General features: G+C 41.2%; 1 protein-coding gene across 1 annotated transcript; it reads left to right on the forward strand.

Moving 5' to 3' along the window:
- The first annotated feature begins 5,921 nt into the window (after window positions 1–5,921).
- desma (desmin a) lies at window positions 5,922–13,327 on the forward strand. Its single transcript, XM_018671912.2, has 10 exons — window positions 5,922–6,612; window positions 8,591–8,651; window positions 8,921–9,016; window positions 9,842–10,003; window positions 10,089–10,214; window positions 10,332–10,442; window positions 10,756–10,865; window positions 11,029–11,075; window positions 11,735–11,826; window positions 12,518–13,327. Exons 1-10 carry the CDS (start codon window positions 6,032–6,034, stop codon window positions 12,557–12,559), a joined length of 1,428 nt encoding a protein of 475 aa, XP_018527428.1. The 5' UTR covers window positions 5,922–6,031; the 3' UTR covers window positions 12,560–13,327.
- The last annotated feature ends 1,486 nt before the right edge of the window (window positions 13,328–14,813 follow it).

The following is a 14,813-nucleotide window of genomic DNA, read 5'->3' on the forward strand; positions in this document are numbered from 1 at the left end:
TCTCAGACGTAGCTGAAGCGAAACCTGGATGCCTAGTCGGTGATAAAACGAAAAAGTGTAAGATGAGCTTGAGCTGTTTTTTTCCCCTTGGAATCAACAGAAGGAAGAGGGGGAGGAAGGAAGGAACGCAGGCAGGAAGGAAGGAGGGAATAATGGAAACAAGTGTCTCAAAGGACCATACCTGTTGGGCCCTACACATTTACAGAAGTCACTCAGTCCAGGTAAGACTACACTGCACTGAGATCCAACCACGTGGAAACTAAACTAGAACCTTTAATAATAATAATAATAATAATAATAATAATAATAATAATAATAATAATAAATAACAGAATGACTTGTCCTCAAATCATTGCTATTGTTATTGTAAAGATTTGTATATTTTGTAAATATTTGGCACGGACATAGGTACAGACTGAAAGCTGCAAACACTTCATCAGTTAGCTTAACTGATCCCCACCACTCTACACACCCAAAAAGGCTTCCCCAATGGAGGTGGTGCCATAGCAGTTCATATTGTTTAGTTGTCCTATTGCTCCCTCTTGTGTCTGTTAAAACCAACCAAAACCATTTCTTGCCTTTCACTGACCTCCAAGTACTACTGCATATACACTAGGTTACTTTCTCTTAATTCATCAGAATTTATGATGATTTCGCTCTCCAGACCACCCCCTGCTGAAAGCATTTGATAATATAATATAATATAATATAATCAACAAATGTACAGACTGCCCAGTGAAGGACCAGAATTCTTGGCTTTGGTGCTGCTATTCACACAGTGATCCTGTCCTTGCCATACCATAGGCAGCATCCAGGTAATGTCTGATAATGTTGTGGGATTAGCAAGGCCTCTGCTCCTGAGAGTTGTGCATTATCCTCTCATGAAACACTGCTCATTTTACTGACAGAAGTCTGAGGCAACTGGACTGTAATAAGACAGGAAGTGGCCTTTCTGTCTGGCGTGACTCATGAATCACATGGTTTGATTTGATGTCTGCTGGCTCTCTATTTCAGGCACATTGTGCTGCTGTTGGCTTTTGATATCATATCTCTCTGAAAATAGACCCAAAGTAGATCCTCATAAAAGATGTCTATAAAGTTGTTCTGGGCTCTGTGTTACACGCTTGCATGCAAACACAAATACTGTGTACACACACACAGCCTTTCTGTAGTTCTCTTCTAAATAACCATCACAACTAAACAATCCACACCTAAACCGTATTCTGACCCTAACCCTGAGACCAAGTCCTAACCCTCAAACAGCTCTTTTAAGTCGGAATGATGGGTGGTTGCAAACTAAAATTTGACCACACAGCACAGTCTATGCACGCACACACACGCACGCACAGTCCTTGTGTCACTCTTGTGTAGCAACTCAACTCACTGGCATGTGTGTATGCGTGTTTAGTTGGTTGCTGGGCAACATGCATTCAGTGTTTATGAAGGATGAAACCAGCTGAACACCCCTCACCTATAGACACTATTTAAGTCATACTAAAACATCAAAGGGTTTTCACCATGTTTTACTCTCTCTCAGTCACCATTATACTATAGTTAATATCACATTCTGCACCTGCCAGAGCTAATGTACATAAACTCACTGTCACTGTATTACTTGCTGTTTATTTACTTTAACATACAGTAAATGTATATAAAGGTGTCTCTATAATGTTGTCTTTTTAATTAAAACATACAGATCATCTATCTTAGTTTCACATATCCAGTGGTTAAAAAAGGATTGTCAAACAACTTCCCATCATACCATTTTTCCATCATGTCATCCACACTGCTACACTACCCTGAGTACCCCACCCTTGCATCGTGCTGAATGACTCAAGTAAAGATTATAGAAAATCTTAAACATATTTCACACAATAAATGTATTTCTAAATTTAAATTGATGCAAGACAAAAATGAAATTTTGATTTAAATGGGTCTATCATATTTTGAGGAATCCAGACAAACACACAGAGATCACTAGTGCATAACCTAATTTGGCTTTTTCTAATGCAAACATGAGGAAATTACTGCTGATATTTTTAAATTGCGATATTACATCCTATCCTTAAAATAGAATGATGAACGGATGAGTAGGGTTTGGCTGCTATGCGCTGTTGATATTCTCAGCCTTGGTGCGAGCATGTGTCTGTGTCTATGTGATAACTATTTTCCCAGACGTGCTGGGATCTGGCTGCTAATTTAAGTATATTTTATTTAGGCTAGGGGTCGGGTATTGCTTGTGTGTCTGAGGTTGTTAGGCAACTCGTAGGTAGCTCATTTTCTGTCCTGCGCCGATGATGTGGACTTCAACTGGGAAACTCCAGGATGATTGCTCCAGTCATATCAACAGATAATTTCAGTAAATTCACGCCATGCTCATATCATGTCATTCACATCATCTGTAACCGTGAAAAAGCCCCCTCATCATACCTGGTATATGAGTGCAGTGGGATGGGAAATCATTGAGGATGTGACTCTAAAGCTCATGTCTGAATCCTTTAAAGGTGAAGTCATTATTAGTGGAGAGGCAGTGTCCCAGTTTTTAAGTCCACACATGAGCACATAGAAAATAACAAACTACAGAACTCCTATTTGTCAACACTAGAATATGTTGGGACTGTCTTTTGAAAACCATTTCCATCCAAGTCTATTTAGAGATCTTTCTGTGACTAAATGGGCATTTGGCATTAGAACAAGCAAAGTCATGGTCCTGGAAGGAGGCCTGATGATATCTGTCTGACTATCTTATGATGAAGGACATCAAATCAATTATACAGGAACATTAACTTAGTAAGGTTAATTTCCAAAGATTTATGCGAGGTAAAACAAGTAGCTACTGTGTATCAGCTCAACCACTTGATTTAAATATTATAAAATGTCATATTTTTGTAGATTTATCCTTAAGGGACAATGAAGTATACCTCAAACAAGTTTAAAGGAAAACATTAGACATTTGTAAACTGGGCACGTTTTGAAATGTGAACAACTCTCAACTGTGGAACTAACATGGCAGTGTGTTTAACAACAGCTTCCCTCAGCCACTATGAAGAGATCTGACATAGATTGGATTGTGTGGTACAGAAATGTCGGTCAAATCTTCTTTTAATTTGATATTTAATAGTAGAGTGTGATTGTCAGCAGTTATATTTATCCTGGAGCATGCCAGTAAAAACAGCATCATTATACTTATTTTTGTTGAGGGTGTCAGGCTCTGTCCTCTGTCCCATGATCCTCTGGGAAAGATACTGGACAACAGAGTTCAAACAGGAAAGCTAAAAATAGAGCTGACACCACTAGCAGCTGACAGACACACACGCCACTCTTTGAAACGCAAATACATGCACGACCACACACAGCGACCCCTCCGACTCCAACATATACGCACATGGAGACTCATGCAGTAATGTCATAGGTCTGGAGATTACAAATTTTACGACTGGGAATCACAGCAGATTCTGCTTTAAGCTTTTATATGGTTTTCTTCGATGGTCATGTGACATATGACTGTCGTTAAGATATCTGTGGTCCACCCACACAAGTGGTTCCACTTCTATCCAGCTTTAACCAGACTAAAGGAGTAATCAGCCAGGGAAGCCAAAAACACCCGTGTGGGTGTGCAGGGCCTTCAGATGTCTAACTTGTGTCGGAAGTCAGGCAACTGTGATGGCTCTCTTACAGATCATCATCACCTTCATCATTATCATCATCATTACCACCAACACATTCACATATAGTAGGTCTTATGACACAGGGCAGGGTAGAGATGCCTCACGAGACTGGGCTTGCTTTCAGCTGCAGCCCTGGGTGTCTGTCATGTCTGTCTCTTACAGACGAACAACATTCATTCATGCTCTCTCTCTCACACTCACACACACACACACACACACACACACACACGCACACATGCACACACACGCACGCGCGCGCGCGCGCGCACACACACACACACACACACACACACTAATATGTGGTGCAAAACTGCTAAGGACTTTGATTTGTACTTACATACATTCCATTTGCTGGAGGCCTACCTTAGCCTCACTGCCTGCTTAACCCAAACCATTTGCCTAATATTAAGTCTTATCCTTCCTCTATTTTATTAACATAGCATCAAATGTAATAAGATAAAGTGTAGTCATAGAATTATCTACCATGGTCCACATATTTTCTTTGACTAAGTTTGAGCCTGAGTTACTCAACCCTGTTTCCAGCAGCAGGCAGCCATTTTACCCTGAAAGGTCCTATTACCCTACTATATGCCAGCTGCTTAGCACCAAACAGCAGTCAGATAAAGTAAGCAACCAACTGCTGTGTCAAGTCAAACATTTAACAAAGTAAGGATATTAAGAGACAAAAATAGAATAGAATAGACAAATAGCAAATAAGCAAATAAACAGTTGCAACATGCTAGCCATAACATCTTTATAACGTAATGATATGACATTAATTCTGTCCCCATATGAACAAAGTTTGCACTTCAACATAATGAATATGAGACTGCTAATTCACATACAGTATTCCAAAATGTTCAAATGATACATTTAACCAGATAGTGCCTGGCTAATGAGCGCAGATTTGTACACTCACTCATGCTGCGAGTAAGTGCAGTGGAGAACCCTTATAATAAAATGGAGCATATGACCTTCCTGGCAGCGGCTCTATCAGTCAAACCACACTGCTGCTTATGTAACCAAGGGTATGCATAACTCTGTTGTAACTGTAGCTACTGGTGGAGCAGTAAATCAAACACTGTCTATGATAAATTCTGATGTGCAGCATCAGGACACTGCTAAACATCTGTGTCATGTGCTTGGAAATGATCAAATTGATACATTTTAAGGTTTGAAACTGACAATAAGTTGAGGCTGTTAAATGTGTGTGTGATCTACAACCATAAAACTACCATTAAGCTAAATTATAGTAAATATGCCATGGCTATTTCAAATTTCAAAATAGGCTGTGATCCACTTCTCCCTCGGGATGTGTTACACAGTTACTGTTTATGACACAGGTCTATACTGTCTCTACAACAACTGCCCACGTTAGAGTTCCTCCTTACAAATGCAGAGACTGACAGACTGACTGACTCACTTGCTCACTCGCTCAATCTTGCATCTATCCAAGAACACACACACACACACACACACACACACACACACACACACACACACACACACACACACACACACACACACACACACACACAAGGCCCCTGTCCATTGCAGCAGATGAAACCAAACCCCTTCAACAGCTGAATCGAGGGCTGGCAACAGCTGTGGGGAGGGGGGGAGGAATGAGAAGACAAGTGGGACTGGAGGAAAAATGAGTGGCTGACTAAGGGGGAGGAGATGCAGAGGAAAGGCTTGGAGAATAATGGATGACATATCAAGAGACTGCAATAAACTGATTACAAAAATGCAGTCTAAGTAAACTTCTCCTGAAAATCAAGTGGAGCTAGGTCATGGCTTTTTGTTTAAAAGGCAATCATTCATACTAAACATTATTGAAACAACTGAATTGTTGAAAGGTTTAGTTAGCTAGGGATTTCAGAGGCAAAATGAAGTCAAGATGACCAAAAGTGGGACTTTGATGAAAGCAGCCATATGATTCTGCTTTCAACAGTTACCAAGCTTTTCAAGAGTGTCCACATGGTCTCTAAAAAGCACCATTTACAGAACAACCCTCACTGCTGACATCTTAACACATGGGGAAATCTTCCAAAATGGGTCCAGTGTGAAAATCCTTCAGGTTTGGGCTTTGATTTAAAGTTCTGAGTGATCAATATAGGGAAAATGGGGTTGAGGTGGGGTGGAGGGGGTAGAGTGGGAGTAGAGACTGGGGTGAATGGAGGAGGGAGAACAGAGAGGAGGGCTTGGGGTAGGAGTGGGTGTGGTACGTCTACAAATAGCTGCACTCTGTGCCTGACGTTTCCTCACTTAGTTTCCCTCCCAGTTGCCCAGTGGGACAGTTGGGTCTCAGCACCTCAAGTGGCTCTATCAAATCCACAAGTCAACCAAACAGTCAACCAGCTATGAGCAAGTCCTACACTTCCTCATCCCAGACCGCCTCCTCGTACCGCCGCACCTTTGGCTCCGGGGTCGGTTCATCCCCGATGTCCTCCCTCTTCTCCTCAGTGGGAGGAGGCCGTGGCTCCTCTTCAAGCCACATGTCTTCCAGAGTCTACGAGGTCAAGAGCACTGGCATTCCCTCCTATTCCAGCTTCAGGGTGTCCTCCGGTGCTGGAGGAGCTGGGTTCGGCTCCTCCACAGCCATGCGCACCTACGCCGGCGAGAAACTCGACTTCAACCTGGCCGACGCCATGAACCAGGACTTCCTCAACACAAGGACCAACGAGAAGGCCGAGCTTCAGCACCTCAATGACCGCTTTGCCAGCTACATCGAGAAGGTGCGCTTCCTGGAGCAGCAGAACGCAGCGCTGACGGTGGAGATCGAAAAGCTGAGGGGTCGCGAGGGGCCTGGGCGCGTGGCTGAGATGTATGAGGAGGAAATGAGGGAGCTGAGGAGGCAGATAGAGGCCCTGTCCAACCAGCGTGCCCGAGTGGAGGTGGAGAGAGACAACCTGGCTGATGACCTGCAGAAACTCAAGCTAAGGTAAAATGGATTGAATGGATTGAATTGTACCAATGAGTTAATGAATGTTGAGAAACGATAGAGTTAGAATTAGGTTTCGTAATGCCACTTGATTTGTTGCAGGAAGATACTGAAACTGTTAAATTCAGAGTTTAGTCTCGGACACATACAACACCTACATCAGAGGTTCCCAACCTTTTTGGCCTGTGAGCCTTTAGAGTGACACAATTTCTACTCCCTGACACTGCTGAGTCTATGAGTTGTGAGGAGTTGAAGCAGTGATGTTCCCCTCCTATGGACTGTTTCATTTAAACAGTTTTTAGAAACCTTGGCAGGTAAAATTCTTTGTATTTTGTGCTTTTTCTCTTTTCCAATCCTGGCAATCATGTTGTGATGGTAAAGATTTGTCTTACGAAGGGTCCGGAACCACATGTTGGCAGTCACTTGAACACATTAGAAAAACAGGACTGCACACTGCACACTGGAAAATGAGGGTATATGGAAAGCAAGAGTAAAGAGGAGTGTTTAAGATGCAGCTTCCATGACAACTCACTGACTTCCAGGGGTGTTGCTTCTCTTTTGGAGGAAACAATGAAACAAAAAAGAGATTTGAGGATAGGCTCACTTTAATGAATGTTACGGTCCACCGACTTTTTACAAAGGTGTTTTATAATTTATTCACGAGAGACACAACATGAAAAAATGAAGAGAGAGAGAGAGAGAGAGGAGTCTCGCAGACTCATAGGAATAAAACTGCAACAGATGGACAGATAAAGTTTCAGCCAGACAGAAAGAGAAGCAGACAGATGAATATACACAGCTTGTTACATGTGTGTATATTTACAAAGAGAGAAAAAACAAAGAAAAATTAACCCTTTTTTAAAGAGACTACGAAATTCACAAGCTTGTGTGTGTGTGCAGGTCTGTGCACGCGTTTGTGTGTGTGAGACAGAGAGCGAGCTTGAGAGCTGTGAAGTGGGTGTATCCCTGAATTGTCTATTTGTAGCTATAAGGTCAGCTCTATGAATTTAGAATCTCTGTCACTGCAACAGCAAGCAACATTGCTTAAATTTAAGTGTAGCACAGACAGGCATACACCCACAGCACATGCACAAACACTCACTCTCTCTTTAGCAGACATTTTTAAGTTGTTGCCTGCAGCACTGAGTGCAGCTTGCCAAAGCACCTGCTGCTCCCACTGAGATCAAAATACTTACAGAGACCTCCTGCCTGCCAACAGTTACAATACATGAATGCACACACACTCACCCAGAGGATGGTGGCAGAGTTTACAGATAGCACTTGCAAGTAGCTTAAATCCTAAAAAAGACAAGCTTATCTGAACAATTTATTTTTTCTTTCCTGCAAGATACTTTGCTGTACCAGAAAAAAAAACATGAAAAACAAAAAAAAATATTTGCCACATACACAGCAACTAAAGCAAGACACTGCAAGGACTGGTAATGGGAATAGCACATGTGAAGAGCTTCTTGAAAACATGTTTTGCATTGGTAGATAGAATAGAGTAAGCAGAAATTACTAGCCAGTGTCTCCTGAACCAGAGACACCTTTGCAGTTTGCAGAGGCATCTCTGCATTCATTTTCCACACCTTTCTGCTCTGTTCTTTCTGTTCCTCTCTCACCGTTACCCTTCTGATTGTTAACAGTGTGAGAGCAGCTGCACCACAGCTTTAGGACTCAAAGAGCAAGAGTGTGCATGGGGTGTGGGGTGCAGGTGGGGGTACATGTAAAAAATAAATGTTAGATTGTGATGTGTCATTGTCTAGTCAGTTCTATTTGTATACATTTATCAGCAGGCAAATAGAGCAGAGGACTAGAGCAATGAGAGGTGGTAACTAGTTTAACTGTCTAGTAATTGGTCCCTTGGGAAGAAGCCATGCTGTCAAACATAACTGTTGTGTTTGTATTCACTCATGTTTCAACCTTTCTATTTCTTTTTGCTCTTTTCCTCTTTGTCTGCCACTCTTGCTCTCCCCAGACTGCAGGAGGAGATTCACCAGAAGGAAGAGGCTGAGAACAACCTGTCTGCTTTCAGAGCCGTATGTCCTCCATTTCTATATAATCCCTCATTTATATCTCAATCTTAACTCATTTTCTCCTCAAAGCTTGAAGTAAAAAGTGAAAAATTCCTTCAATTTCATTCTCCTTTGGTTGTACTCATTCATAGGCCAGCACAACTGTCCCTTTTATATTTCATCAACTGCTTTTCTCCTCTAAATTGCCTCTCAAATTCATGTTCTCGCTGCACCTTTTTGCCTTTTCTGTTGGTTGTCGCTATAATTTTCTGTGTTTTTGTGTTTGCCTCCAGGATGTTGACAATGCCACTCTGGCCAGGCTGGACCTGGAGAGACGAATTGAGAGTCTGCAAGAGGAGATTGCTTTCCTCAAGAAGATCCATGAGGAGGTTTGTTGTACTGACTATAAATTGTTTCTGGCTGCCTGAAATGAGGCCACCAGACCTACAGTAATATGTCTGTGTACTATGTGTAGTAGATAGTAGGCAGTGGTGGTACTGTATCATATAACAGTCCTGTGTGAAGATATACTGTAACATCAGATCTGAGCCTCCATAGGCAAGCAGCTCTTCGAGAGATCGAATATTTCACACTTTAACACACCCACTGATGTCAAAATATATTCATTATGCACATTTACACACTCTCACTCTCTTCCTCTCATATCTTTTTGTTCTTTTACAAAAGTGGAACAAATTGTACATTTAGTTCTTATGCAGAGTGAATGCAGCGAACGCACATTCACTTGCAAGACATCAAAGAGCCACACACTCGGATGCACGTTGGCACACTCGAGGTCCCTTCCCGTCATTTTGTCTTCCGTGCCTCAAATGTGACCTCTCAGAAATGCTGAACTGCTGATAGGCTAAAGGGAGCGTGTCAGCTGTTGTGTCTGTGTGTGCGTTTGTGTGTGCATGAGAACAGATGCAAAGCTATTTATATCCTTTAGTCAGACCAGAAGACAGCTGAGTGGGACAAAGCTCGCCAGATTGAAACTTGTAATTTTACAGTGCCCAAATCAGCTCTGTGTTACTCTGAATTTCTACTGATATTTTACTAATGTTGCACCAGTACACCACTGGGTAAATCAATAGCTCCCACCCCCCCCACATTTACATGTGAATGTTGTTGATATATGATGAGCTATTGATTTATGTTAGTAATAAAGTGTCTGTGTTTAAAATTATTTTCTTTATTCTCTTGTCACCTTGCAGGAGATCCGTGAGCTGCAGAGCCAGATGCAGGACACTCAGATCCAGATCCAGATGGACATGTCCAAACCCGACCTGACTGCTGCTCTGAGGGACATCCGCATGCAGTACGAGGCCATTGCCGCCAAGAACATCTCAGAGGCTGAAGATTGGTACAAGTCTAAGGTATAGTGGGAAGCACACAAACACACACAGAGATAAGTGTCTTTCAGCTGTTGTACTTCTAAAACCTCATCCCCTCTCTCCTCAGGTGTCTGATCTGAACCAGGCTGTGAATAAGAACAACGATGCACTCCGCCAGGCCAAACAGGAGAGCATGGAGTACAGACACCAGATCCAGTCCTACACCTGTGAGATCGACTCACTCAAAGGCACCGTGAGTATTGGCTTCAACTTCTCTCTTGGTTATTGTTGCCGATTTGTCTTTCTTTCTGTTTTAAGCTTTCAGACCACTCTGTCCCACCACTTACTTCATGTCTCTCTTCCCCCGCAGAATGAGTCTCTGCTGCGCCAGATGAGAGATATGGAGGATCGTATGTCCCGCGAGGCCTCTGGTTTCCAGGATACTATCGCACGGCTGGAGGAAGACATTGCTAAGATGAAGGTAATTAGCATACACATTTTACACTGACTCTTTAGTCTATGAATCCACCAGATTACAGAAAGTAGCAACAAACAGATACAGATTTCAGGATCTTGCTCACTCTGGAGCTCATAGATTTAGCTACTGCATCAGTGATTATGAAAATTAAGTGACAGTAAACTTGACTGCAGCTATAGTCACACTGTCTGTGTTTGTAATTTTACAGCTATCACATATATAGAACAGATCTATTGCTATTTTTCTAGTTGATTTTATGGTTTGGTGAGAGGTGTATTTGAGCATGCCATAAATTTTTTTATGTATTGATTTAAAGGATGACATGGCCCGTCACCTGAGAGAGTACCAGGACCTGCTCAATGTGAAGATGGCCCTTGATATTGAAATTGCCACTTACCGCAAGCTGCTGGAAGGAGAGGAGAGCAGGTGTGTGTATATGTTGTCTAAATATGAATATGTGTGAAATCAGACTGTATTAATCCCAAGCTGTCTGTCCTAATACTATGATAAGCTTTGTCTTTAAGTGTGTATATATTTACCTATTATTACTGATTTGTTATACTGCATTATGTGCATCATTTCTTTACAGGATCACTATGCCTGTCCAGTCTGCTTATTCCTCCATTGGATTCAGAGGTAGGAAAAACACCACACATTCTTCCCTTGACACACAAATACCCTAAAATCTCTTTTACATTCCACATGAGTCAATGAGGATATTAAAAAGGACTAATTATAGATTGTGACTGTATATGGAAGGTGCTATTTTGAGGGTATTGCACGTTACATATCTGCAGTGCCACATTCTGGCCACTGTGTGGTGATATATGACATGTCAAAAACCTCTATGGCTGTTTGATTCACAGAGGCAATCATCACAAAGCCACACATCAATATACTCACAACTCGGCCTCTTCAGTTGATGAATTAACAGTTGAAACAAGTGATTATTCTCTGCCAATTCCTCCCCTTGATCCACTTTGTGGCTGCTTGAATGAAAACAATGAGCAGTAATTAGTGCTGATGTATTAGGTACAACCATGACTCATTAGCACCACTGATTTTGCACGAGCATGAATATGACACTTTTAAGCGGCAGTCATGCCAGTTTCATACGGTTAGCTGGCTGTCCCAGTAATGCGCACCACATGTCATCAAGCTCATTAATCCTCTAGTAGCAAATGTAAACTAATATCAGTGTCTTCAATTGTCAATCAAATCTTTGTGGAACTATAAACAAGCTTAATGTGCAGTCTATGAAGTAGTTTAAGAGCCATATGAATGTCTTCATACAGAGACCAGTCCTGAGTCCCAGCCCCAGCGCTCATCAGAGGTTCACTCTAAGAAGACTGTTCTCATCAAGACCATCGAAACCCGTGATGGAGAGGTTTGAGCACACACACAAACACACATACTTACAGCATACTATATAGCAAGCTATATTTTTGAGCATATCCTTTACATGGAAAGAAGTCCATGCACAGGCATCCCAGACTTGCATAAAACATATGCATTGCCTTACAGTATATAATTTAATAGAACTGTAGCTGTTATGAGATAAAATGAATAATTACCAGTTGTTGAGTTGAGTTGTTTTGATTTGTTACTGTATATTCTTATCCAGATGAAGTATTCTATGAGCCAGGGTGCTAGTGCTCAGTGTGTAAGTCTGGTTCCAGTGTCCCATCTACCCTTTAACATCTGTTCACTATGGGTTTCAGCAAGCCACCAGATTAAAAAGAAAATGCCTCTATTGACTTGTTCTGTTAAAATAAACTAAAGTGCATTTGACAGCATGGGGAAAAAAAAGTAACACTTTCCTGGAATTGAAATCTTCGCTGCAGCAACATTTCTAGTCTCTAACTGAATGTCTGGAATCTTGTATTTTGCACCTGCCCTGTGTAGACACGTTTATGTAGGCAGCAACACTCCACACTGGCTTTTCCATGAATAAGTAGCTTCACTGTCAGTGGTTATTGCCCCCCCTGCACTGCACTCTCACTTAATATCTGCAACACTCTGCAGACCATAATATACTGCAGGTAATGACTGTTGTTGTCTCTTTTTGTCCTCTACAGGTGGTCAGCGAGTCCACACAGCACCAGCAAGACATCATGTAAACCAGAAGAGGCAACATTAGAAACACTATATTTGATAAATTCAGTTAAAAAAAAAAACATTTACATTTTCCTACCACTACTACAACAATGTATAAGCTGAGCCCATTTTTAGATTACAGTTTATATGGAAACACAAAACTGTACAAGTGAATGCAACCAGTATACATCTTGACAAAATGTACTGTATACATAATGAACAGGATAGAGGCACAATGGCGCAATGCACTGTCCTTTGCCTGGTTTTCAATAAAGGGCATTCCAGGACTTTATACTTTATTCGTGTTACTTTCCATATCTCAAAAACACCTGAATTTGTTGTTTGTCTTGTCTGCAAAAATAATTCAAAGACAAGAGTATGGTTTTAATTAACAAGAAATCTTTTATGTGGTTGTACTGGCCCAGTATCAATAGGGAAGTTTGCAAAGCACAAGACAGATCAATGGTCCTGAAACACCATGGTCAGAAGTGATATTTTAACTGTAACTTTCACTGCACCTATTCCAAGTCTTCCTGTGAAAAAGCACAAGGATGTGATTTAGTTAAGAGGTGCTTTTATTTGTGTGACTGATTAATGGAATGTGAGCTGTTGGTCTAAGCTTTGAGATATGTCAGAGAATACAAACATCAAATGAGAAAGGAACTCAGTCATGTTTTAAGTTTGAGCTCAATAGCATGTGCTGGAGGTTTGGTTATATGTGTATGGGTAATGTATGGTATGGAGCTTCACTGTGACAACTATCTCAAATAAAGACAAGTATTATCACCATATACCACTTGAAAGTCAGTTTGTTCAGATGTTGTAGCAAATGAACATCTGTGATTTTTGTGTCTGTGCATTAGCCCAGAGAGCATACATGCCTTTTCTTTGGTTTCCTTATGAACCATTTCCACCCACTGCACTCATCATCTGACATGGACTGTATTAGGTTTCTAGAATGATACTGGCTTTCCCAGCCAAGCGTAACACTCTTCTGTCAATGTTTAATTCCATTTTATATAGAAAATAGGAGCTGCAGTCTGTTGAAATTATCAGTAACTGGGCTGGTCTCGGTGCAGAGTAAAGTGAACAATGGCTTGTTAATGAGCTGGTCCCGGTCATGCTTTGTTTCCAGCAGAAAGCAGATTAGCGTTGCGCCAAGAATTATAGTCTGTGCAGGTTGTTTCTGAAGTCACTGAACTGAAAATGTCAGTGGAGATAAAAAAGAAAAAAATGGGGGGTGGAGGAGGAAAGAAAAAAGAAAGATACAAACAATAAATGAGCATGCACTCCGAGAGTGTGGCACAGAGAGAAAGTGAGAAAAATAGGAAGGGCAATTGTAATGAAAAGGTTATTCAGGGACACACAGGAAAAGAAACAAGACAATGATATAGTGAGAGATAATTAGGCAGGACATATAAAGAAGCAAAGACAGAGAGGAAGTAAAAAAAAAACTTTTGCTATTCCAGTCATTAGTGGAGACATGTTGGTCAGAACTTTCTGTCTCTCCATTACAGTTTCTTCACACTGCTGTCAGCAGCAATGACTTCCCAGTCATCAAAGGTCAATAAAAAAAGAACATCATGTTCTTCTGTTCCATTTCCTTCGAACAAAGTCATTTTACCTCTCTGACCCCTTCTCTATCGGCTGGTGAAAGTACGTGTTGACAGTATTCAATCTGGCTTGCTTTATGTGCTGCATAAAGCTCTCTCAAAAGCAATTTGTAGAAAACACTTCTTATGAATGACCCCTGATCACATCTGTATTTGACAAACAAGCTCTAACATCTAGTAGTTACATAACTGCTGCACTGTAGTTTGTTATCGAGCTGCAATGCAAATGTAGCCTGAAACCTACAAGTCAGACCACATCACTGTAAACATCATGAAGATGATGTAGATTAACTCGACCAGCGAATTAGGTGCTTTGTTTTACCATGCGTTATGTTTGTAACTCCTCATTGGTTCTTTATCATGGCTAAGCTGCAGAGTGAAGAAAGAAGAATGAAAGGAAACAGAATCCTTATCCTGAGGCTGATGATGAATTTTGATAAGGACACAGTGAGAAATATTTGTTTTTTTTTTTTTTTACATAAACACATAACATAGATAAACAATCTTGACATAGATCCCTTTGCTGTGCATTTTTTTAAAGATTTATGACCAAAATACACTATTTCTGAAATAGCTCAACCCCATTTTGGCATTTCTGTGCTGCAGTATCTTGACTGTGTAAGAACAGTAGAGACAACAAGACCATTAGATTGTAGAATCACAA

This window comes from Lates calcarifer, linkage group LG1 (assembly GCF_001640805.2).
Source record: "Lates calcarifer isolate ASB-BC8 linkage group LG1, TLL_Latcal_v3, whole genome shotgun sequence".
Lineage (NCBI taxonomy): Eukaryota > Metazoa > Chordata > Actinopteri > Centropomidae > Lates > Lates calcarifer.

Bases quoted from the DNA above. Each gene is read 5' to 3' on its own strand.
- desma (XM_018671912.2), top strand. From the start codon at position 6,032: ATGAGCAAGTCCTACACTTCCTCATCCCAGACCGCCTCCTCGTACCGC. The intron at 8,652-8,920 runs GTATGTCCTCCA...GTTTGCCTCCAG, and splicing joins ACCTGTCTGCTTTCAGAGCC to GATGTTGACAATGCCACTCT. The intron at 10,443-10,755 runs GTAATTAGCATA...ATTGATTTAAAG, and splicing joins AAGACATTGCTAAGATGAAG to GATGACATGGCCCGTCACCT.